Below are 26,511 nucleotides of genomic sequence, written 5' to 3'. Positions count from 1 at the left end.
TACATACCAGGTGGTGGTGGAAGAGGAGACTGTGAGGAAAGTGAAGAGAGAGTTGGGGATGCAAGACTGTTTTCCTGTGCCCACCTCTCATGGGGAGGCACAGGCACGGGGGGCTCCTCATTACTACACCGCCGAACTTCCACCCAGCAGCTTGCCTCAGGCCACACCATTCACTGTGGGAGATAACCACACCTATAACGGATACTGGAACAGCCCACTGGACCCCAGGAAGAACTACCTCATCTACTTTCAGGCCATGAGCAACTTCCGAGGGGTAAGTGTGAAGCTGAACATTATAATGCAATATTTGTATATATAAATATATATTTGTGGATACAATTTCAAATTATTGCATTTAGCTACCTTAAGTTGCACAAATTGCTGTTGGAGTAAATGTCCAGGTAAGGCTTTAAATTCCCAAAAACATGGTTCCACTGCTCAAATCTGGCATTAGGCAAGCTGTCTACGTTTTCACACCTATGTGATTACTAGTGGTTACTACTTAAAGTAACTGAATGCATTCATTAGAATATAGAGATGTCCACATACATTTAGACATTTGGTTTGCTTCAAATATTACGTGTTTTAGAAGCAGTGTTGTGTCTAGTATTTTTCCGTTATATATATTTTAATGGATTCAGCTGTATATAAGAAACTCCACCATAAGACTTTGAAACCACCCAAACATATTTTTATTTCCACTAATTAGGACTGTATTTGTGAGAAATAGTCACATTAGGCACTTATGTCACCATCTACTGAATACGGCGATATCCCAACAATTACGCTGCTTCAGCCTACAAGATAAAATATACTGTATGTTAATGTCTATTTTAAAACTCATATAAACATGTTGACTGCCTTATATACATTATAAATGTGCATCAAACAAGAGCTATCAAACAATGTGCATCTGCACCACCACTGACTTAATGCTAACAAAGCATTACAGACAAAGTTACACTAACTAAACTAAAAAGATTAAAAGTCCGATTTACGTAAGTTACGTTAAGTAAGTATTTGAAATGGTATGTGAGGCATGTTTCAATAGGGTTATGTTGTTACTTTTAATAGAAGAATCTATAATAAGCACTTACCAATCAGAGCTGTGCCACTTGGGGGGAAGGGGAAATCATTCTGCATTCATCAATAAAGTAAGCCTCATGCATTTTGTATACAGAAAAACATACAGAAAGTGCAGCTTCTACAAAGTGAGGTGTTTACTTTGGCTCTAGCTCTTCTGGTAGGATGAATCCTAAGAATGGATCACCTCTCTGTTTAATAGGGTTACACACTTATGTAATGATGTTTTACTCACTCCTACATCAAATCTGTGAAAGTAGGCACATGAGCAAGTTTAGTAATTTTAGCTCTCATGTTGTATATTTTGTTATTCTTAGTTTCATACTGACACTCAACCTTTCTACAAAACATGGGAGGATATTTATTGATTAGGTAGCTTGGTTGCTATGTAGGTTGTTATATAAGGTGGTAGGTTGATTATTTTATTTGTACCTGTAAGCAACTTTGAGTCAGCATCCCATTGCAAAAAATGTACTGAACCAAAACAGACATGCTACAGTAAAGAAACGTAAAATTGGTCAGATTTGATGCTCTCTGTGACCAGTTATTTGAGTAATGGCTGCTGAAATTAATCTTTGTTGTACATTTTAGAGCTTTAAATTTTCATGCAGATAAAAGGCAGAGGATGAGTACTGTCACCTAAAATCAAGTCCCACTTTAATTTGGAATTGCTTAATATTATTTTAAGAAAGCTGTTTTCCCGAATCACTTGTTCAAATTGAGGTCTGTATGTTTCATATTTATGAAAACTTAATGCATCCGTATTGTTCATGTTACCAATTTCACAGACATGTCCCTCTTTGAGTATTCCTAAGAGATATTATTCTAATCTTTCTTTAAAATGTGGCAGTCTGAAAAACACAGTAAGCATTAAAAGAGGCCTTTGTGGTTTTGTTTCCAACCATTGCATTCTTTAAAGAACCCTTAAATAACCCTTTTTAAGGGTTGAAGATCAGCTTTCTCAGTATATGCACTCTCTGTTTTTAGTAAAAAAAGAAGCTAAACCAAAATATAAAAGCCAGGGTAAGATTTACTGCAGGCTGTAAATCTATGATAAGCTAATAATTACAAAAGCATTACCTCATAGCTATCTTATCCTCTCACCTACAGTAACTCCTCTCCTCCCTTTGCCTCTCCACATCTACGCAAGTTAGGAATGATTAAAAGCTGTGCTGGCTCACAGTTGGAGCAGGTTATGAACACGAGAACAAGAGAGGCTGGTGCTGCGTGCCAAGACAGCTATTTTCAGGCCATATTTAAACAAAGCTCAACAGCCCCCACACTCCCTTTGGACAGGCTGCATCTTCAGAGCGCCCCGGTTCACTGGCACGGTCCATTTCTCTGACATAATTGGGCACAGGTGCAGCTGATCAGAAATAGATAATTGGCAGTTTATGTTATTAGTCAGGCCCACATTGGCGAGTGGAATGCGGTTTATCGCGTACGCAGTACACTGCTAAAATTAGGCCTGGACAGATGGGCTTCTCCTGCTGCCTGAGAATCCTTCCAGATAACTTTCAGGAAAGTTTGGAGCGTGATGACTGCAGGTCACCAGACTACGAATGTGATGAAATGAAAGCTCAGGTCCCACACACTGTTGAAGCTCTCAACCTACACAGTTGGATTAATATAATGGATTAGATGAGATTAATTTATCAACAGCAGGTGGGATTAGTGTTTGTTGTGACTGGTAGTGGGCCACTGCTGCCTCTGGCCCACTGGGACAGGAGCACCAGGCTGGATCAGTGTGACTTCTCCCCACCACCCACCCACCCGCAATTCTGCCAGCTTAGTAATGCTCTTGTAGTGCCAGCTTGCCCTCATGAGTCTGTGTGCACCCTCTGAGACCCCAGTTGCATCATGCAGCTCACACTCATAGACACACAGTACACATGCTGCCTCACATTAGTCTAATCCTCTAATTATCCTGAGAGTGCCACAGAATAGCCTGTGCAGCAAAGTCTCCCTCTTCACTCGAGTCACTCTCGCTATTCTGCAGATTCACACTTTATTTTAGTTGTTTTCTGTAGACAATCATTTACATGAACAAGCCAAAATAATTTTGATCACTCACAGATATCGTGAAATGTTTAAAATTTTAAACCCTACTGTAAAGTCATTAGAAATACACAGCCCTATATATCTCAGCATGTCTTTTACAGGCAGTGTAAAGAGGTTTGTGACACTTACGTTACTGGCAGTGAGCATGGCCATAAGCTAGAGTAAATGAAAGCTCAAGGCACATTGTAATGAGAAACCCAGGAGAGAAAAACACTCATTCTGTTTCGGACTTTGTTTATTGCCTGCTAGTCAGGATGCAAATAATTTGTTTACTATGCACTTTTATTTTGGTCATCACTAAATGATGTAATTTCCATAGAATTACTGATTTGATAAAGAAACCCCTTTTTCTTCTTCTACACTAAGAAAAAGTAAAAGCATATTTGGGCAAGACTATTGATATTAATATCAAAGAAATCTGATCTCCCAGCATCCACATATCTCAATGACTCATATGAAAGAGTTCTAAATGCGGTGTATTCTTAATTATTATTATTAAAAAAAAAAAAAAAATCAGTTTGTTTGAAGCTGCACCTGTCTAGTACTTATAACTGCTGCAGTTGTACAAGAATGTCTCTCAATACAAACTTTACAGACACTACTGTAAAATAAAAACTACTACTAATAATTCATGCAATAACCTTAGTAAAACAGAATGTGCCGTTTTGCACCTGGTCCTGAATATGGTTCTGATTGAACAGCCTAAAATCAAAGCCCCATTTACACCTGTTCACATTAAGTAACTAGTATGTTGATTGTGTACTGATAACATTTTTAAACTGAAAGCTGATTGCTTTATAGGGTGGATATGCGTGTTTGCTTGTTATGCTGCAAAACAGTTGTTTATCCATTCAGCAGCTTCCTATTTTGTGCTAAAGCATGTTTGGTGGTTGCCGCCTTAAAATTGTCATAGTTTTTACATGCCATGCTGACAATAAAGCCACTGTTTAGGCTGTTTCACTCAACAGTGATGCACTGCATGAGGAGGGGGTTTGGTAGCACTAGGAGGAGTTCTGATTTTTGAATGCTTCTTGGAGAGACGCATCTCAGACACATAAAATGATGTGTGATTAGATTTGTGTCGGATTTGTCATAGGTTAGTATACTCTTATATTGTACTTTGTAATGGTCTAATCCAATTATAATTTAAGATGTCGCTTATTGTCATGCTGCACTTGTTTTGGCCTTTATATACTTGGCCCATATATATGGACATATCATAACATATTTGAGCACTATGGCAGTGAGGAGGATTTTTTTAATGCTTCATTTGGTTTCAACGGCAGTCAGCAAGCCTTCGTTCTCAAAGAGATCTGCCTGACATTTAGCAGAAGGTTATCTCTCGGCTCAGCACCTGGAAGCCTGGCTGGACCAGCTCAGCTCATTCACAGCTTTTGGACAGCAGATCAGACACGCAAAGTTGGACTGACTTTCATAATATTAAACAGTAGACTCTTGGGCAAACTCACTGCAGGTCCCACCGCTTGAGTCCCTGAGGGTCCTTCACTGCTGCCTGATTGAAAATGCATGTGACAACTCAACTGTAATAGCACCCACCCTCACTTTTCACTTTGCAGCTCAGCCACTTTGGAGGTGAACTGCGCTGCTCCACTTCTACTCAGCTCCAGTGATTTACACCCCTGACCTTTACCTAAATATTCATTTTTATTCGCTGCTATTTTATGCTTCAGTAATCGCTGGAAAGGCCGGCTAAGGAGACTAAGCCAACATTTAGCATTACCATTGTTCTTTAGCTGAACTATTAGGGTTTGCTTAATTTTAGCAGTTTTTTTAAACCTTTTTCTCGGTTGTTCCTTGGCCAGTATTGCATAATAGAGTGACTGACTGTATTTTGTTCAGTTGCATTATTAGATTAAAAGGCATCTGCGCAACATCAGCCCTAGCCTTCCTGAGGCCCTAAGCAAAACTTGACTTAGCGCTACATTTTACATGTAGTGCATTTATTTGAGAGATAGAACTCTTAATGAAAGTAAAATATTATGTTGGTATTGTCGGGTTAGCATGGCTAGCTATGAACCAGGCCAGGCAGTGCTTGCCACGTAAGCTACAATAAGAAAATTATATTGTGGTTGTTTATATATGTATATATATATATATATATATATATATATATATATATATTTTTTTTTTTTTTTTTGCTTGCTTTCAGACTTATCAACATGGAGAAAGCTGCTTTTCCTCTTTTCCCCTCATTATAATTTTGAGCACCACTCAACAGTGCAATCAGACCTCTCGCTTTCCCTCAAGCATGTACCCCCTACTGAATAACACACACACACACACATACACATATACCTTTGGTTCACTGGGTCCTGATGTATGTTTTTGATGTGTGTTTGTGTGTTCATGTATGAGTGTGTGCTTGCTCACTGATCTCCCGGTGTGCACCTTCTGTCCCTGAATCTTTCACTCACTTATTACTTCCTACCTTTTCACTCTGCAATCCCTGCCATGTTAAGATGAATGGCCTGAGCACAAATCTATAATTTCTCAAAATCTCTTTTACCTTCTCTCTCTCTCTCTCTCTCTCTCTTTCTCTCTAACCTTCCAAACTAAACCATCTATGTGCTTTCTAAGTTCTTCTCCCTCCTAGACTTGTTAAATATAGTGCTCATAATTCATTTACTTAGCTTTGCTGACAGATCCGCTTTTGCAGTGGTTGCCATGACCGTTTCTGTGAATTTGATTAAGTGAGGGAAGTGGGCTTAAGCTTTGTGACTGCACCCGTGTGATCAAAGCTCGCCAGCTCTCTCTCGCCTGTCGCTCGAACCCCTTCTTTTATTGACTGCCTGTGATGACGGGCCGTGCTCTGTAAGTCATATTCCAAGGCTGTGACTGTGAGGATTGGCTCTTTGCTGGGACAGCGAGGGCCCGCTGGTCGTGTTTGGAGTGAGAACTGCTATCAGCTTCAGCTTTCTGTCCCTTTGATTTCGCTCTCAGAGCAGAGTGTGTAATGGGGAGCTCTGGTACACTCGCACCTCCTGATGCTGTGGGTGGAGATAAGGATGACGAGGGTCAGGAAGCCTGGGTTGGCCTAAATGTCATTTTAGTCGAATGTTAGTGTCATTTGTGTTTATACGTTTTTTTGTTCACACACACTCACATTTTTATTTTTTTTATTATTATTTTTTTTTTTTCCAGACAATTTTTTCCCCCAGCAATTTGTTGTACTCAGTAACGGGGAGTTTCAATGTAGTGAAGTAATTTACTTGTCAAAATGAACTTGAGTAAAATTAAAATTACCTATTTTAAAAACAACTTTACCTAAACTCCACAACTCCACCTCTGCTCTTACACTACCACTATCTCTTGTGCTTTTCACCCCTAACTCTCAGTCTCTCTCTCAGGCTCTCTTTCTCACTTTCTCAGTCAAGATGACTTGCTTTCTTTCTTTATCTTACTCTCGATCTTTCTCCCTCTTTCTTTCCTGCTCTGTGTGTTTGTGTGTTTGTGTGTTTGTGTGTGTGTGTGAGAGAGAGAAAGAGAGGAGGGTTAAGGGGAGGCTTTAGGAACAAGATAGCTTGAAATGGATTTTCAATTAAAAAGAGAAAAAAGCAATTGAAGCACAGTTTGAGAAGAGGCTTCTGACTCCTTTCTGCATGGGGAGATTTGCATAATTGTCCTATAATGCCTGAATTAGCATCTGTAAATCTTAATTTGATAATGCATCTCCTTGTCGAGGTGGCAGGCCGGAATTGGATTACAGGCTTGGATCTCATTAGTGTTATTTGACGAAGGTCCTTTTCATAACACCCCAATGTCATCAGCCCAGATTTCAGGCAAATTAATTCCTTTTTGTATTTGTTTGCTGGTGGGAGGCTATTTTCTCTGCTTCTCTCTCTCGCTCTTTGTCAACCTTCAATTCATTTTCTTTACATTACAGTTTTCGCATTTACACAGTACACACAGAGGGGTACACACACACACACACACACACACTTGCATGCAGTGATAGAAAACAGCACTGCTGGTTTCAAATGTGTTTAATAACTCTTGTGTTCTGCTTCCTACTGTTGGTGAATGGGCTTAAATCAGTATGAGCTAATTTAACGTCCCATCAGGTATCAAACACTAATGCCTCTGCAGTAGTTGGCTCTTTACAGCATTTTACTGACTCTACATTCTCTTTCCGTGTTTTTCTCTCTGTCTCCCCTTAGGAAACAAGGATAAACTGCATCCGTATTGCCCGTAAAGGTAAGTGTTTGTGCACGTTTGTCTCTTAATCCTGAGCTGGGTGTGCCTTCATTTCCTGAAGATCCCTTCTTAGGCCCGCATCTCAGCACTACTCTGAAGTGTGTCACTAGCCAATCTCACCAGTGAGCTTATTCCCACAATGCTCAGCTCGCTGACCTGCAGAGCAAGAATCTGTAGATTTCCCAGGGGGGTACAGTGTAGTGTGTGGCTAAGGAAAAATATCTGTTCCTTTAGTCTGAAACCTTGCTTTTTAAATACTTATTGACTGCCTCTCTCACTGTCTCTCTCTCTCTCTCTCTCTCTCTCTCTCTATGTCTCTCTCTTGGAATGGCAGTTTAAAGTTACAGTGTAAAAAAGATTTAAATCTGTTAATTCTACATCAGTCAAAACAATGCTATAACACTGACATGTCATTTGACAGTTAATTGGACAAAAACTGTACATACTGCTATCCCATGACTTTTGGCCTGACAGTATATTGTCACTGTCAAAATAAAGCATGTCATCTCCAAAATGTTAGGTTTAGAGAAGAAGAAAAATACAAACCTTTAAGATCATCGTTTTGGACCACTTTTATCAGTCTGTTCATGAGGAGTCTTTTTAATCTGTTAAACATAGTACCTGTTTGCCAAAAACAAGCTAAATATTATGTTATTGCTGGTATTTATTTAGGTAGTTATTGCAAGTAGGTTGCACCACATCAATTTCACATATCAGCAGGTCACAGCTCATTTCTTGCGCTGTTTTTTTATTTTTTATTTAGCAAATACTTCCCCTCTAGTACACAATGCAATATGATACAAACTATTACTGTTATTGCTACTATATTTTCAACATGCACAGTTTGCCACAGGGTATGACACTCATCTGCCATCTCTTTTTACCTCTTTCTCTCCCTCGTGCATTTTATTTTTCCCCTGGTCCCTCATTCTAACTCTGTCACATATACACCCATACACACACACACACACATATATATATATATAAACCTGTACACAAAGCAGACAAAAGGGCAGAAAACAGCGAAAGAGCACAGGTCAGCCTTTCATCATGTTTGTTTTGGGTGCTGGCAGTGGGGGATCAGGCTCTATCAAAGGATGCTTGCTGCTCACTGGTGGCCAGTCCCACACTGGCACACAACGGAGAGGCCAGCAATATGAGCACTCAGAAGCCTGTCCGCTCACGAGAGAGCCCTCCACATCAAACAGTGCTAATACACACACCTGTACCCATCAATATGACGAGGCCAGGCCTGTCACAGCCCCCTCACAAACATGAAAAAGATCAGGAGGCGTGAACACCTATCCAGATGACAACAAAGGCCTCCTCTGGCCCCTGTTGAGCACTGTCAGAGCGCAGAGCTGGGGCTACTATATTTATAGCTCTCAGAGCTCGCTTAGGGTGTACTGAGCCTTGGGGCTAAATTGACTTTGAAGGGGTAGGGTGTGTGCCGTGTGTGTGTGTGTGTGTTCATATGGAGGATGAGGGGGGGGGGTGGGTCATTTCATTGACTGAGTAATGAAGGTGGAATGGAGCCTTTAGAGCATGAAGCCAAGAGGCGAGAGCAGCCATTTTGGAACTGTCTCATCCTCCATCTGCTGTACACACACACATGCACACACAGATGGACTATGATTAATCACACCTCAACATATTGATGAGCAAAATGTCTTTCCTCTGCTCCTCTCACCCAGCACATTAAACAGACAAACCATTTAACAAATGAGCATTGTAATGAACATATTAAGCCAATTATTTCAAATATATCAGAGGGAAAGAGAAAACTAGTGATGTGATATTCCATGCATCTTTATTTTATTACTACACAGTTTTTCATTCTCATGCAGGCCCAGAATATAGACACTGCTACTGGAACACTAAAGAGCCAACATCAGTAAACAAACCTCAGATACTGATCAGAGTCTGGATGGTTTGAATGTTTCTGCATGCACTCAGAATTTGTTGACACTATCTTTTGCTTGTAGATGTTGATACAGTGGTTCATTATGCTGTTTATTTATGGCATGCAGATAGATACACAGCCTGCAGCCCTGCCTTCCCTTTTTGGCGCTCTTATGAGAATTGACATGCAAAATGGCCTATACAAGAGGAGGATGCTAGAGCATCTAAATCTATAATCCGTAAGATACAGTTTTACCCAAAATGAAAAAAGTGTTTTTTTTTTTTTAAGGAAACAGGGAATCGTTGCACAGCTGAATAGGTGCAACAGGGGATTAAAAAAATAGCAGATAGATGAGTGCAAGTAAGTATTGCTGTGAATTAAATTTTAAGACAAAGCATCCCCTAAGCATCACTGATATAGCACCATGCTGCACTGTAGGCAGGGTGTTCTTGTCCCACCTATTTAGCTGCCAGTCAGCTGTATATCCCCCATCACTAGTGATGCCACAACACAAGGAGGGTAAAGATACATGTGAAGTCAGACACCGCCTCTTTTCAAGCTGCTCCTGATGTAGCATTACAGCGACTCGGTTTCACTACATCAGCTCACAGACGCCTTGTGCTGATCGATATCACCCTTTTGAGTGATGAGGGGAAAAGCATCATCTACCCACCCAGAGAGAGCAAGGCTAAATGTGCTCTCTCAGGGCTCCGGCAGCTAATGGCAAGCTGCATGAAAGGGATTCGAACCAGCAACCATACAATCATTGTGGCAACGTTTCAGACCGCTGGCACCTCCAATGTTTCTTTAACTTTGAATTTGTTAACTATGTACAAATCAGAGATCTCTTCTCTAAACTTATTTCTCTGAACCAAATATAAAAATCAGTAATGAAAAGTTATTAAAAGTGCCATTTTGTGTTAAATTTTGAGAAACTACTTGTTTTTTTAATTGTGTTGCTATTTTAGTTGTTCTTGTTTGATTGGTTTATTGCAAACAGATGAATGATTGCCAATTTTGGTAACAAACCTAATTTGCTCTTAGGGTTAAATAATTTTTTTGTATTGCAACTGTATAGATAGATATTACACACTCTGTTGCAGTGTCATATTAACAGTTGATGTGGTAAATTCATACCTTAACCTTAAAATGGGTATAAACACCTTAGCATGAATTAAAGTAAAAGAAAAAGCCAATGTGACTACTATGCCTGGGTTATTCACTCAAATTTGACACACTTAATAATTTTCAGTCACAAATGTCATGGTAAAAATAAATGCCTGCATACACCTGGAGCCAGATTCCAGACTGAAATATTGTAGCATTTACCCAAAAGTATTTCTGTATTTATAATTGTGTTGCATCACGCTGGATTGTCATGTTTAGATACTCTAGTGTGAACAGATATAGGTTAAAGAATTTACTCACTGGGTCATAGGGAGGAACAATGACTGTGTTGCCCCCGTAATGTGCTCAAAGTGTGGTAAAATTGCACAGGCTTACACAACCAAGCATCCACAGCCTCCTTTTCAACTTGCAGGTGACAGTTTAATTAACAGTCCCTTGGCAGTCTTCACACAACAATAGACTCTCATTTCTGCTCTAAGTGCCAATTTCCATTTTGGGGGCACTCAGCAGGTGCTCGCATTAATCTTGAAACAATTTTCATGCATGTGTTTGGCTTAATTGATATTCAAAAAGGAACTGTGACACGACGACAAAAATCTGATCAGACCCACAGCAAACTTTAATGGATGTTTCCCCATTCCATATTTCATGCACAGTGCACGTCTTTATTTGTCGTTAAGATATGATGAGTTGGCTGTTATGATCTAGATTCCTACTGTGAGACACTCAGATGGGCTGAAATGCGGAGAGAACAATTGAGAAAGTTGGTGCACTTCCTGAACTGAGCTACAGCTGCACACAAGAGTCCCTTAACAAAAGCTAAAATCATATTTATGTCAATCTTAGGGTAAATTTAAAGTCATTAATGTAAAATGAAAGTGCATTAAATGAAAGACGCTGGCTGTGACAAACGTGAATGTGTGATGCAGCTTTGTTAGTTTTTTTTTTGTGAGTGATTGCAGTTAACAGCCACTTATGCCCAACCTCATATTCAATTCGATTCAATTTTTATATAAAAAGCTTTTCACAACAAATGCTGTCACAAAGGAGCTTTACAAAGTCTCTTTTAAGCAAGCCAAATGCGTCAGTGACTAGAAAAAACTCCCTCAAGTCAAGAGGAACCAAGCCGCAAGAGAACAAGTCCTCTGGTTATATAAAATAAAATATAAGATAAACCTTTATTTCTCCCATCAATAAGCATATCATTTTAGATTGTTATATTAAAATGTGTATATTACTTGCAAAATACTCTCCTTTTTTTATCTATTTTTTTATCTATGCACAGATTTGTACATATTTGTACTTCATGCTCATACCAGCCTAATTTGATCTCTCCTTAATAACCAGGTTTATTTGGTCTGTATTTTTGGCCTGTAATCAGAAAACTATGTGTATTGTTAAACAGAATGTGATGACCTCAGCATAAAAGTTATTTAAGTTAAAGCTGGTTTCACTGAATCATGTTTGTGCAGAAACTATGCACTCCGCTTCTCTCTTAAAATATTGAAATACTTGAAAATTCAGAATTTATTTATTTATTTATTTTTTTTACCTATGCTACAGTTTTGTACATGTTGAAAAGCTTTGTTTATGGACACCATCTCTATGTCACTGAGCTCTTTCTCTGAGTGTTGGCTGTCACAGTCAATTGAAGGAATTGCAGAAAGGCCTTGGGTATGGAGACTGAGGGGAGCCATGTTTTATTTCTTTACTTTATGCCCTAGATCCCTCTATCCATACTTTTGTATTTTTAGCCCTGGCCTTCTGCAGAGAGCTCTGAAGCAGACCTCTTTCCCCAGGCCCAAGCTGACTTTCTCTCCCTCAGCCCACAAGCTTTCAGGCCACCAGGGCCTTTAGGAAATGCTACAAGCAGCCGGGGAAACTAGATCAGTAGCCTCATGACAAAGAAACACTTAGTATAGGTGCAGACAGACAGGGTTTGAACCAGTGAAGAAGTGAACTAGCTGTTATTTGAAAAAAAGGCTTTCGGTGGGCAAATAAAGACTGTATAAATTGAAATGACAATAAAAGTAGCAATGAAAATTGCTACTCACTTCATGTAGATAAGTGGACTGTTGGACGTAGTCTTTCTTTCTGTTGCTAAACAAGTGTGTTTCTTTTTAATATTTTACTACTTAAAATATTAAACTAATTGTATTAAATATAAACATAAAATTTTATATTTCCATAATATATTTCAACATAAATATTAAATATTTTCAAATACTCATTTTTTTTATTTATTTATGCTAGTTTACACAGGTCTAAGGTTTTGGTAGATTTTGCCTGGTATGTGGTGTAGACACAGGACTGAATCTCTTGTAATTGAAGTATGTTGTTTTAAAAAGTAATACAAAATCGGTGGAAACTAATTAGATTACATAATTTTTATACAGAAACCCATTTAAATATGTAACAGTTGCATTTTTGAACAGGTAATCCTTATGTTATAGATTGCATCTTTACAGTAACCTTTTCAACTCTGATAATGTCCCATTGATGATATATTGATATAGATATTTGTCTTCTGACAGTTAATGTAATTATTAGATGGAATCCACTTCAGTTTTCAGTTTGTTGATATTTACAAGTTCATATATGACAAATGACTTTCATATAATTTGGAGAAATTATTTCATATGTCTAAATTTGAGAGCAGTGGTCAATAGTGTGTAGGGAATCTAATTGCCTGCAAATGAAGACTTGTCATAAAGGAATAAAAAATATTTGATTGGTCTTTGGCCTGTCTGCTTTTTTTTAAGACACATTTGTCTTCTTGCTTTTGAGTGACTCAGAATACTGCTTTCAGAGTGAATATCCAACCTTCACTCTGAACATGTTAGGAGAGGAAAATAGAATGAATTGCTTTTCACTTAAAGGAATAACTGGGACTGTCAGCTACCTCAGCCTCCCACGTTCCAGCGGAAAATAAACACACACACAAACACGTACACACATCCCTGCTATACAGCCGACAGAGGGGGTCTGAAGTGTGGTCAGGATAATTTGCTCCAGCGTTCATTGCGTGCAGCACATGCCTCATTGTCCTGTGTGAATGAGAGTTAGGCTTTCCTGTGGAGATTCACTGTGTGAAGTGACCCATGATGCTGCGCTGTCAGTGCAGACTGGCACGAGGGATAAATAGTCATTTGGGGGTGGCTGATGTTTTCCTGCTGGAAGAAGCATGCTCCTGCCATGCTTGTATAACTTTCATTTGAAGAGACTGACAGGGTTCAAAAGCTTGGTTCCTTTTTTCTTTTGAATTTGTTCTTTCAAAATGTGCTGCAAATCTACTGCTCTAGGCTGAGTTTTAAAGATGGCTAGAGGTGTGAAATTGGAAATCGCTATGTAGGGCAGGTCTAGACTTACAACACAGGTTGACTTGTTGTATGCTATTAAATGTAAATCAATAGCCCACTCTCATTTCCCTGGTTGCTTATTACTCCAATTCCATTCCCGAAAGAAATAAGTTCTTAAAAGACACATGACACACACGCACACACATTCCGATTATAGTGAAGGTGAAAGTAAATATTTTACATTTAAAGATTCAATCTTTTAAAGTACTCCAGTTTTAATGTTGCTTTCATAAACTGAAAATGTTCCTTAATAAAAAATGCTTGTAGTAAAGTACAAGTCAAAGGTTTGTTTAAGTGCTATTCACTTTTAGTTATAGTCTATTTTCATTCATTGGTATTTTCTCGTAAAATACACTGACATGCTAGAAATCATTGGATAGCAGTATGAAGTGTTATCTTAGGGGAAAGCTTGGGAATTTCCACACCTGTGTAAGTTGTGAGCTTTTATCTTGTGAGTGAGTTTAAGCACCAGCCAGTGTGATAATGGAAGGGTGACATTAATTATCAGTTATAGTTAGAGGGAGTTAAGAGGGTGCCAGATGGATGACAAATTCTATTTCAAAAGTTGTATGGGCATTTGACATTGCTAAACCCACAGTTTAAAAATATGTAAATATATAATAGACAACATTACTTTCAATAGTGGACAGAGCAGTGGGTTGTAATGATTGTGATTGGCTAAAATAGTCTGTGCAAGCAGACAAACATCTCTGGTAGACATGACACACACATTCAGTTAGGACATGATACTAGATATGACGCCGAATGGTTTCTTTTTATGAGTAAGCTTTACTCAGTTTGATTTTTATTGTGTCCTTGATGTTCGTATGAGCTTTTTGAAAAGGTGTGTTTGTATGCAGATGTGTTTGCTTATATTTTAATTGTCTGTACACTTGTGTATAAATATATATCTGTCTGTTATTACCAGCGGCCTGTAAGGACCACCGACGGGCTCTCGAGGTGTCCCAGCACTCAGAGGAGATGGGATGGATCCTTGGTGTGTGTGCAGGAGGTCTGGTGGTACTCATCCTGCTGCTGGGGGCCATTATCATCATCATAAAGAAAGGGTAAGGATTTAATTTAGCCCAAACTGTAGCTCATATTAGATCTGTGACATTGCATGCTGTGCTTTACCATAAATTACCATTATCCATGAATGGCTGTAGTGTATATACAAGTTATAAACAACAGAGTTAGCATTTTTTACATGAAGGTGAAACTCTTTTCCCATCCCTAATACTCTTTTCTGGTGCTCAGAAGCAGACTGGTTCACTTATGGTTGGACTCTGTAAATGTAGCGTATCGTAAATGTTTGAAGCCAGATATTTCCAATATAGCTTATCACTGAAGCCATCAGTCTTTTAGGACAGCCAGGTTAGCAGTCTCCATCCTCCCGTGTTGTAGCAGAGCAGCCGCATGGGACTTTCATCTTCTGAGATTATCTGGGTGTGAAATATTTAATTAAGGAGAGGCGCAATTCAATTACTCACTTAATTAGGCCTGGCCTGGCATCAGCCTGACCCAGAAACGAGCTGATAATTGGGTGGGAAAAGGTGTGCTTTTGGAGATAATTAGCATGCTTCACCAAAGGTCTCCAGATCTAAGTGCAGATGAGAGAAACGACCCACGATCCATTGCATCAAGCTCACAGTGTCATCTCCACTAGCAGTCTGAACAAAGCCGCCCTGAGCTCTCTCTCGCTCATCCACATTTCCCATGTGCAATGCTAGGGCAGCTATTAAACCGATCCTGTGATGGACAAAGTGTAAAGAATTCAGCTGTTGCGTTAGTGATGGTAGTAACATGGTATCTTGTCTGAAGGAGTAGATTGTGCAAAGCATTCAAATTCTGGTATTGATGCGCTGCAGTCAAATAAACTGAAATTAGCTTTAAATTATTAACCCCCTGGGGTCAATGAATGCAGCAGCATGTCAAATTCAATGTTTGTCAATGTTTCTTTTAATATCTTTGTGCTAATACAGGGCAGTGGAGAAGTTTGTCTTCTGCCTCTTACACTGTCTTGCTGACATACTGCCTCTTATTTTTAATTGGTGGATTCATGCATCCATTTATGTTTTGTTTGAAATCGGCCAGTGGACATTAAGAAAATCACTTGGGAAATCACAAAGAATCAGGCGCTGGGGCATGCTGTAAATCTCCACCCTCCTTCATACTATAGACTATAATCACAAATAATTTTGTGATATTATAAAATTGAACAAGCAACCTATTTGAGCTGTACATGCTCTTTTACATGCTGTGTTATCACAAAGAAATGTATACAAAATATGATGAAAACTTTGAATTTATGCATAGGCAAATGTGTTTGCCAAATTATCAACAATATCTTTAACAATATAACACTGATAAGGAGGTAACAATGTACCTGAATATTGTATCAAACTTTGTTGCAGTATAAAATAGTGTCCTGGTGTTATGATTAACATGATAACTTATGACTAGTTATAAGATGATAAATGTGTTACTTATAGCTAGGTAATTTAAAAGGAACACTGTCAAGCACAGCTTTAGTGTTAAGTGCTGTATTTGTATATTGTTATGCTAAAATAAACAGAAAATATCTAATAAATGAAGTTTTTTTGTGCTAAGTTCTGTTTCTAAATGAATTTGCACACATTCAAAATGAAATTGTATTAAAAGGCCAGCTGATATTTAAAGTATTCAAATTTATGTGTCTGCTTGCTTAAAATGCAGTTATAAATTATGTATTTTACTTGCCAGACAAGAGACTACATGCATACTCATCTTACTTCTGCTTTTCTGCCACAGTAGGGATGCCTTGCTTAACCAAATCTTCAGTAACACCTGAGCCACCACTGCCCCCGTACGAACATAAAAGCAACACTACAATTAGTTTAGATAAGGAAAATAATGGAACAATAAGTGGATAAGGAGTGGACTAAAATACATAAATAAATTAAAAAATAATGAGGTATTGCCCCAACTTTAATGCTTTAAATAAATTCCTAAAATGAAAAAAGATCATTTTTATTATTCTATTCACAGCAGAAATACACCAAACAGTTCTTATTTGAGTATTTTAGTATTTTCAAGTCTCCAAAATTAGTATTATATTATCCTGCTAAGCAACCATGAAGTTGCTTCTGAGGCTGGCGATAGTGAAATGCTCTCTGGCAGCACAGCATTTGGTTGATTCATTAAAAGCTAACAAGGCAACATATTTGATTAGGCCATATCTGCTTTGGCTGCAGCTGTGTCTGTCACTGCCTAGGTGCTGCATGTGTCACATTGCTGGCGTGGCCAAAGCAAGCATCTAACAGCCTGCCATTTTTCACACTAATCAGAGCACTGGCAATGCTTGCATCTCATGTCCCCTCTCCCTTATTCTCTTTCTCTCTCTTTCTCTTTGTCTGGCTCTCTCTCTCTCTCTCCTCTTTCTTCTCCTCTCCAGAAGGGACTACTACTCTTACTCTTACTATCCGTAAGTGGCTTTTCCTCCATTGCACACCATCATTTCCCATTGCTTTTAGCTTAGTGCTGTTTAGAGAGAACATCAGTGGAATAACAATCTCTCTCTCTCTCTCTCCCTCTCTCTTTCTCTCCCTCTCCCTCCCTACCTCCCTCCCTGTCTCTCTCCTTTTCTGTCCATATCCTTTGCCATCTTTTTTCGTTCTTCTTCTCTTTCACACTCTCTCTGTCTCTATGTTATCAGTAGGAAGCCGGTGAACATGAATAAGACTCCCATTACCTACAGGCAGGAGAAGAGTAATATGATGGGCTCAATGGAGCGCAGCTTTGCTGACCAGAGCACGCTGCAGGAGGACGAGAGAATGGCTCTGTCCTTTATGGATGCCCACACCTGCAGCACCCGCAGTAAGAGAAAGCCACATGCATGCACACAGACACATGCATATCTATCAGGCATGAGAAAAACATGAGCATATATGTCATACATATTGAAAATACACTCAGTCAAAAAAAAAAAAAGGAAAAATAGTTGCACTCGTGAAGTGAACTGGCAGATTGCAATGCTGTTCCAAAAATAAAGTTTACTAGAAACAATAAATAATTAACATTTTTGTCTAATATGGGAAACTCCAGGTCAAATCCTTATTAACATAATGTTGAATCTGTACAAAATTGCATCCCAAACCATGACACTATGCCTTCTATATGTATGACATGAAGACAAACCGTTGATCTTGGTGCTAAACATAGTGCCTTTACACACAGATTTAATGGTTGTATAAACCAAGACAAAAGTAGGGCTCAGTGACATTCTGTCAGGACTACCCACCTAGTTTATTACCTGTTGGTTGATTCCTTTTGGGTGACTATTTTTTGGTTGACTATTTTTGATGATTAGTGTATAGCTATAATAAAATAATGTATTTAGAATAACAGGTAATCCCTTCTAAACAGATGATAATAATGTAAATACGAATGGGTGCTGTAGTTTTTCTTCTGAAAGTTTTGATCTGTAAAATACAATGTGTACTTTACCTGCTGGTTTAGTTAGAGCCACATTGATGCTTTTTATACACTTCAATGTCAGGTAATAAAAATGTGGGGCCTGCTCATTTCCACTCAGGTGGACCTTACAGGTCATTTAGTGCTGAGCTCCAGAACACCATAATTCATACCTCAGTGAAAACCACTCCTCCTGCAGTTTAGGTCATTTTCACCCCGTTCTCCCTTTCTGGAAAATCACACAGCACAGTGTTGAATTAATGACTCAGCTCGCCTACCTCACCCCCTGGCCCTCTCTATGCTATAGCAATTGTGTTGTTACATGCAGCTGAGCTACTATAGAAGAGCTAAATCACAGTGCCTCCCATGGCCCACTGAACAGCATTTACACACATTTTAAAAAAGAAGGGAGCAAAGGATGTCAGAGTGTGCATGTAGATACCTAATCAGCAATTGTGTAGTAGCAGTGTAATGCATACAGTCATGTAGATATGAGTCAGCAGCTTCAGGTGATGTTGACCTCAGAAGACCAGCAAAATGGAGAACAAATGTGAATGTTTGTGCCAAAAGTTTGGCATGAGGATTTTTAGAACTTTTTAGAACTGATTTTCTGGGATTTTCAGCACACCAGTCTGTAGAGTTAACTTGTATGAACTTGTAGAATGGTGTAGTAAAGAAAAAAAACATTCATGTCAGTTCTGTGGATGGAAATGCCATTGTCATTAACATGTTTCGTATGAAATGCCTCAGATCTGGTGTACTTCGGCTTCAAACACTTTCACTGCATGCCAGTTGCTGGAAGTAACTACTATGAAGAAAAGAAGTGTTAAATGAATGAAAAATTGATATAAATTTTTTTTATAAATATATTGACTGGAAAAAATTGAGTATCCTTGGTCAAAAGATCTCATCCTGACTTATTTTCCTATTCATATAATTTCTTTATTATATATTAGATTTATAATTTATATTTAATTTTTTACAAATGTATTAAAATATTAATAAAGGAAAAGGGGCGAAGCTAAAGTTTGGGCACCCTACATGATCAGTACTTAGTACCCCCTAATTGGCAGTTATCACAGTTTGTAAATACTTCTTGTAGGCAGGCTAAGAAACTAGTCTTTGAATTCTTGTTTGGTGGATTTCCACCCAGTTTTTTATCTTCTAGCTCTAGTTAAGTTTTTTCTGCTTTTTACAGACAGTGTGAAGTTTGCATTCTTACTTTTCTCATATTTAGGTCTATTCTTCTCGCAATTCTGAAGTGCAGTTATTTCACTATTGTGCATAACAGTTGAAGAGCTGTTTTTTGTGTGTTTATGAATTTCTCCTTCCTTTGGTCAGAGTTGATGAGGTTTACAAAATGCATGAAGCTTGTTTAGATGTTACTTTAAATAGGAGTTTATGTAGAAGGTGCCAGACCTTTATAAAAAAAAGTTTTAACTTTTCTTAGCTATATAGTTTCTTAACTATAAAATAATGTACATAACAAAAATGCTTAAAATGTTAAAAAGTTTATGTATGTCCTTACAGATCAGTTAGTCTTTTACTTAGCTTTGGACAGTAACATACCAAGTGGTTTTAATTGGTTTTAATGCCAATGTGGTCCCAACATTCCACCATAGTAATAATGTTTGAGATATAAAGCTCTACGGGGAGTTTTTGCCTTTAATTGCTTCATTAGTGCAGGTATAAGAAAATGTTTCCCAGTCTAGTATCTATTTAGTACCTAGTCTTGATTAAAGGCATTTTGTCACCTTTGGAGTTGCTTTGCTATTTTGTCAGCATGAGGACCAGAGGCCAATAAATAAAATATAGATAGCGCATGAGTCTTCTGAGTCAAAGCTTTTGATCTTCATTGTGGAAATTGGGGCAGAAATACAAAATAATTTATTTGGCTCAAAACTGTTTGATTCCGTGAACAATTAATAGTTGATGTTTGAAGGCGGAGTTCTCTTGATCAAAATGAAGCTTTAATGGCGTGTCTCAAAGCTGTCTCATCCACTCTCTCGAGTGTGCAGCGGGTTCTGCAGCATATATGCTGGCTCTGTCTCATTCCTCACTTCTGACTGCTGTTTTACTTTCATGTACCACTGAAGTCATGAATTTATAATGTTTTCTGCAACCATGTTTTTGAATACATAATTATAGAAGAGTTGAAAGAGACAATACTCAGGGTAGCTGTTTTTATTATTCTTTTATTTATTTATTTTTTGTGTCTAGACATTTTCATTATTAAATGCTTTAGAGTGGTTGAACAAATATGTATGACTGTTTGTGAATCAATCTTCCCAGGTGATCCTCGCAGTTCCATGAATGAGTCCAGCAGTCTACTTGGTGGCTCGCCTCGGAGACAGTGTGGGCGTAAGGGTTCTCCCTACCACACGGGACAGCTTCATCCAGCTGTTCGTGTGGCCGATCTGCTGCAACATATCAACCAAATGAAGACTGCAGAGGGCTATGGCTTCAAACAGGAGTATGAGGTTGGTGAATCAAAATACAACATGACTGGAGATTCTTCACTGACAGCCCCTATCAGACACAATAGCATCAATATTCCTCATTAATAGCAGTGCAAGACAGAGGAAGCCAGCCTTTTCAGTGATTTATTCTAGTATTTATAAGTGTTCCACAGCTGCCTCTACAGATTGCTTTAATTAATTTAAATGCACTTGTGCTTAGTCTAGTGACACCAACTACACTGAGAGATATTAATCAACCATCTCTGTTAAGAGTGCATGGCTGTGTTCACAGTAGCAGATGTCATGCAGTCTCCTGAGGTCTCACACTGTGGCCGGTCTGTTCAAGGTGTTTTCTGTGTTCAATGTGATTACAAAAGAGAATTATTTGGCTCGACCAGTGCACACTTCTGCACACTCTAGTATCTACTTCCATAAGATCCAGTAAATATATACATTAATGGGGCTTCTGAGTGGCCTGCAGTCTAAAACAGAATATTTGAACTGACTGTCTGAGTAATAAGATGTCTGTCTTTTTCTAGCTCATCACTTAGCTTAATGCTACGGGATGCTGACGAAACCCAACTGACCACTAGGCTCACATTACCAGTCTAAAGGGAAAGAAATCACTATTATATTTGATCCTGATTGAATGCAGAAACAAACACTGGAGAATTGCAGAAGGATAAGACAACTGGCTTCGAAGAGCTCTTTTAAAGTGGCACTTGTCATAGGATATAATTTCTGTAACCCACTAAGTGTAGAAAGAAGTACCTAGCAATTAAAACCATTGCTATAGTTTCAGTTCCAGACTTCCTCTAGAAGAAATGCTGGCTGGAGAAATAATCATCAAGACCTTTATTAAATTGCATTTCCATGACCAAGCAGCCAGAGACAAGCCAAAGCTCACAATGCACAAATGCATAATGCGAAGCATTAGATGGACTGGCTATTAAAACCACACCACCACTGGCCTCTAAAGCAGGGGAAATGTGCATCATGCTTGTCAGGCTGGCAGATAAATGTTTTTTCTGCAGATGTTAGAAGAATGCTATCTTGCCAATATTGTGTGGTAACTTTTAGGTCAAGTTGAGAAGGAAAAATGGTACAGTGCTGTTTTTCATGGCTAAGTTCTGCTGCAAATAAATTCTACTATCATAGAATAAAATGTTCTGTGTTACAATTTTGGTGCAAATGTCTGGGAAAGGCCTTTTCCTGTTGCAGAATGACAGTGCCTTTTTGCACAAAGTGAGGTCCATAATGAGCTATAATGAGTCTGAATTTGATAAGAACCACAACACTGACTCCTCATAACACACATTTGTGTATCTAACATTTCAAATGCTCTTATGACTGAGTAAATTATACAAATCCCACCAGCTTCGATTGAAATAAAGGACTTGAACCATGATCAGGTTTGTGAAAAACGTGAATGAATAAAACAATTTTAGATGGTACAGACTTTCAGACCACTTAAAAAAGACTTTCATATTCAGGTGCGTCACACAACAGAATGTGACTCAACTGTAACTGTAGAATAATCAGTATTCATAAACAGAAATAAAAGGAATATGAGGGTAATTAGTTTAACTTATTCTGCTGGTTGAGGCACATATACTCAAAGGAAGTCTGGTAGAGAAGCAGAGTGCAGCACAACACCTGGCAAGGCAACGTGCCAAATTTACAACATGCAGTAATCCAGCACACTTACAAGATGCCTTACACTCAGTTTTCTGTTTTTTTTTTTTTTTTCTCAAGTAGTTCTGGCTTATCAGCACTCTTCTCTGTGGTGTCCATGTGTGGACTGTAGGCTCTTTTGCCTCTACAGTTTCTCCACAAGCAAGACTGTGAGACAAAACATCTCTCTGTCCAATCAATGAACCTGTGCAAGCCAGCCCCTTTGGAACTCTGCTTGTAGACTCATTAAACTCCCCCTCCCCTCAAGTGGAACAGTCTTGGCCCAAAATCAATATACACACTCTTTTTGTGTGTCTGTATGTGTTTGTACTTGTGAGTGAAGGGAGGAAGAGGGAAGGAGAGAGAGAGAAAGAGATTTGAGTTTATCACTGGCCCTTATAATAGAAAGAGATGAAACAAAGGGGAAAAGTCTGAGCTTAACCTCGGACCTCGGTTCATAAACCTTATTTCCCAGTGGAAGAAGAACACTGGACATTGATCTACACCATGATGAAAGAATGAAGAAGACAGATAGAAGGAGAGAGAGAGATGGAAATGGAGCTCCCTGAACTTGAACACTCAGTGGGTTTCCCTCTAGGTCAAGGTGTGAAGAGTTTATTGATTGTTTTTGAGGAAAGGACGGACCATGTCTTATGTTGGTGTTTGTAGTGTGTGCTGATATGTCTAGCCAATCTAGCTTATTTTCATTATTTTTTATTCTGGATAGGTAGATGATGCTCTCTTTCCCTATCACTATCCCCATCATTTGCATTGACTGCCATGTAGGGCTGGGTGATATGATAATCTCAATATGTTAGATATATACGTAAGTGTATATATAGTAAGTGTAAGTGTATATACGTAAGTGTATATATAGTGGGGTAAGATTAACCCTATCCAAGTATAATATTAATTGCAAGTAAGGGGAGGGGGGTTCCAGTGAATGGGTGGGTTTATCGGCTCTACTGATATTGTGGAGAAAAGTTAATAAAAAATAAAAAAAAATCTTAATTCTATTGGATACAAGACACACAACACCACCTGTAGATTTAAAGATTGAGTGCTTTTGAAATTATTTTATGTCTCCTAACATTTTGCCTTAACGGTAATCTTTCAGACTAAGGTAAAATTAGATTGTTGATGTTTTTCTGCTTTTTGATAATTGGGTCAGTAATTGATTGACTCATTGGATGGAAAGTGCAGATGACTACCATTGCTTTTTAGTTCTAACTAAACTCACTCCTAACAAGAGCTTATAGGCCACTCCAGCTCCTCTGTGGCCTGTCATTACCTATAATGGACAGTAATTACTGTTGTTTGCTTTGTGGTTAAGTGCTGTGTATGAGCCCCCTCACCTTCATTTTGTTCAGTCATCCAGTTGTGCCAAGCAATACTCTCGGGGGCGTGCTTGTGTGCTTGGCAACCCTGAGGAGTGGAGTAGAGCCTTTAGAGAGTAGCGCTAGCTGTAAAGAGAAGGTGGCAGTGTGTAATCCTAGACTTTGTTTCTTGGTAGGATGGTTTTGTGTCTGGTGGGGGGTAAGAAATCTACCCTCCATCTATTCTTCTCTCTCTTTCTCTTTTGCACTGAATGGCAGGGTGGTGTTTTCTAAGCGTTTAGATTTTCTACTTTACTTTTGTTTTTTAGCAGACCACCAAGTGGGACCGATGTTGCCAAGCCTCTCACAGAGGGACTGTAGCTAATGAGTGTTTATTTTAGTACATTGCCATAGCAACAACGAAAACATGGACAAACATATATTTTTTTTGACATTATGATTTAGATCCCCTTATCTCCCCTGGTATAGCCTGTCAAAGCCAACAGTTTTAGCATGGGACACTGTGAAATGCTTTTGATTTCACAGAAGCATCTGATTCTGTTCAGCACTGCAGATGTTACGTAGACACAGTAAAAAATTGTTAGCGACTGCAAAACTACTTATGTTCTGAAAATATTAATGGAATTTGTAATTTGTGGATATTGCACATTTCTATATAAAAATCTGACATACACACACTGCTCTCTTTTCCAGAGCTTCTTTGAAGGCTGGGATGTCACAAAGAAGAAGGATAAGACAAAAGGAAGACAAGATACGTTAATGGGTTGTGAGTTATCTTTTTATTCTTGTATTTAATACTGGTGTACATTTCAAACATCTAGGCTTTACAGATGAAAACCTTTGTAGTGTTCAATGGAAGTCAGTGTAAAATAATTTAATTTATTTAAATGTTTACTGGATTATTTATCCTGATAGTCTGATGTAAAGAACTACTGCTAAATTTGTATTATGTCAAAATTATACATGGAAAACATTCATAAAGTTTAGTTAACTTCATTAAAAGCACCTTGTTTCCTAACATATCTTTCTTGATGGATGCCACTGTGTTTTATTTAGATTTTTTATTAGTCTTTAGCACTAGATTCCATAGCTCTTTTGGCCTCTCTGTAAGTTCTGTAGCAGTATTTATATACCTTCTGCTCTTATTGAGGTCTATGCATAGCACACTAGGCAACAGCTAACGCAAACAATCTATATGTATAATAGACCACTGAAGTCATGAGACCTTCTGCAGTACTCGTCATGATCATGTTTGGCACTCTGGGGGCTAATATACAGAATATTATATATTGTGAAAAAAATAACTTGAGATATAAGGTTTCAATTACTAGGTAATATGAAACACAATTTAAATGTTATACATGTGTAAATGTAAATGTTCCTCCTCTGCTCAAGATGAAAGTATTTGGTTGTCATCTTGAGATATATGCATAGTGTACAGTATATTTTAATCACACATCAAAAACACATTGACAGTGTGAAGTGTCAATTTAGATGGTTAAAATTTTATCAAAAGGAAGGGATTCACATAGCATGATCTGATGTAAACAGGGTATAAAAGCAGTCTAAAAAGAGGCCAATGTTTCCAACTAATGCTTTTGGTTTTGTGTGTGTGCGTGTTTGTGAATGTGTTTGTGTGCATATCTGTGTGTGTTTGGGTGCATTTCAGATGATCGTCACAGAGTGAAGTTACACCCACTGCTTGGGGATCCAAACTCCGACTACATCAATGCCAATTATATCGATGTGAGTCCTCAGACTTATTTCTCTACATAGAACAACCTCCCCTTGTGTCTATTTCATATCTGTATTGGCTGCCCGACTCTCTGTTCTTGCCTTGACCCAGAGGAATTGCAGACATCATTGTCCAGTGAAGCTTCGGACTCATAATTGAGTTTTCCCTGCAGAGGTGGTTTGGGTTTTGGTTTCGCTCTGTAGATGCTGTTCTGTATTGATTGTGGCTCTGGCAAATCTTATTTGAGGAGATTATTGTCCAATACACCATTTAGGCTACATACTAGCTTTTATAGTCGAGTGCTTAGAAAAGCTAGGGAGTCTGGTGCCTGCATGCCTTTTTTTAAATGGCTGTTTTAAACACATTATTCATGGTGAATTTCCTTTAAAACAACTTTTCTTCAAGCTAAAAGCTATCCAGCCATCCTGGTGAGAAATATCACCATCAAATGTGTTCCACCATCCATAAAGCATTAAATAAGTCCATATCCAAATAATGAAGCCTCAGATTTCTCTGTATAAGTCACAGCTCACATTGACCGCCGATATATCTCATCCTATTAATTTATCATCTATCCAGAGACTGATACTTTTATAGTTTATACATTTCAGGGATGTATGCATAGAATTTGTTTGAGTGAACTGTATTGCTTCAGGGTGTCAAATTAATTCATGTAATTAAAAATAGCCTTGAATCCCATTGCAGGCAGCCACAAATAAATACACTTGCTGAAACCTTCATGTAATTATTTCTCTCAGGTTTAATGTAATTTAAAATGGGCTCTGCTTCTAAAACATGCATTACTTAATAAATGTTTAATTAGTTTGTGTTTACTGTAAATAATTATTTTGATGAATAGCTATTTACAAATGTGTGAACAGTCCTAAACCCATTAAAATAAACAAAATAGATTAATTCTTATTTCATTAAAAATCTGACTTCAGATTCTGTGATACCCCCATTCATTAGTACTGAGTTTTAAAGTATTAAACACATAAAATGAGAGAAAACTTAAAGCACATGAAGCAGTTTCATGAGCATTTATCCTCAGTTATTATCCAGTCTCTAAGTGCTGATGATGATTAAGAGAGGAGTGAAGAAAGTG

At 38.3% G+C, this 26,511-nt stretch overlaps 1 protein-coding gene across 11 annotated transcripts in view; it reads left to right on the top strand.

Annotated features, from left to right (window-relative positions):
• Positions 1-26,511, top strand: part of ptprub (protein tyrosine phosphatase receptor type Ub) — a 595,528-nt gene that overhangs the window by 211,681 nt on the left and 357,336 nt on the right. For 6 of the 11 annotated variants that reach the window (XR_007439597.1, XM_049480639.1, XM_049480638.1 and 3 more), the window contains 8 exons: positions 1-274; positions 7,323-7,359; positions 14,678-14,816; positions 17,183-17,212; positions 17,444-17,604; positions 20,494-20,681; positions 24,365-24,437; positions 25,341-25,417. Coding sequence is in view for 10 of the 11 variants with exons in the window: in XM_049480639.1 (XP_049336596.1) it covers positions 1-274; positions 7,323-7,359; positions 14,678-14,816; positions 17,183-17,212; positions 17,444-17,604; positions 20,494-20,681; positions 24,365-24,437; positions 25,341-25,417 (979 nt within the window). In the remaining variant the exon portion in view is untranslated. The remainder of the gene's footprint in view (positions 275-7,322; positions 7,360-14,677; positions 14,817-17,182; positions 17,213-17,443; positions 17,605-20,493; positions 20,682-24,364; positions 24,438-25,340; positions 25,418-26,511) is intronic. The other 5 variants (XM_022673672.2, XM_022673671.2, XM_022673669.2 and 2 more) reach the window with 3 other exon arrangements.

Source organism: Astyanax mexicanus, chromosome 6 (genome assembly GCF_023375975.1).
Source record: "Astyanax mexicanus isolate ESR-SI-001 chromosome 6, AstMex3_surface, whole genome shotgun sequence".
NCBI lineage: Eukaryota > Metazoa > Chordata > Actinopteri > Characiformes > Acestrorhamphidae > Astyanax > Astyanax mexicanus.
The sequence above is the reverse complement of the archived record's forward strand: the minus strand, read 5'-3'. Positions and strand labels throughout refer to the sequence as shown.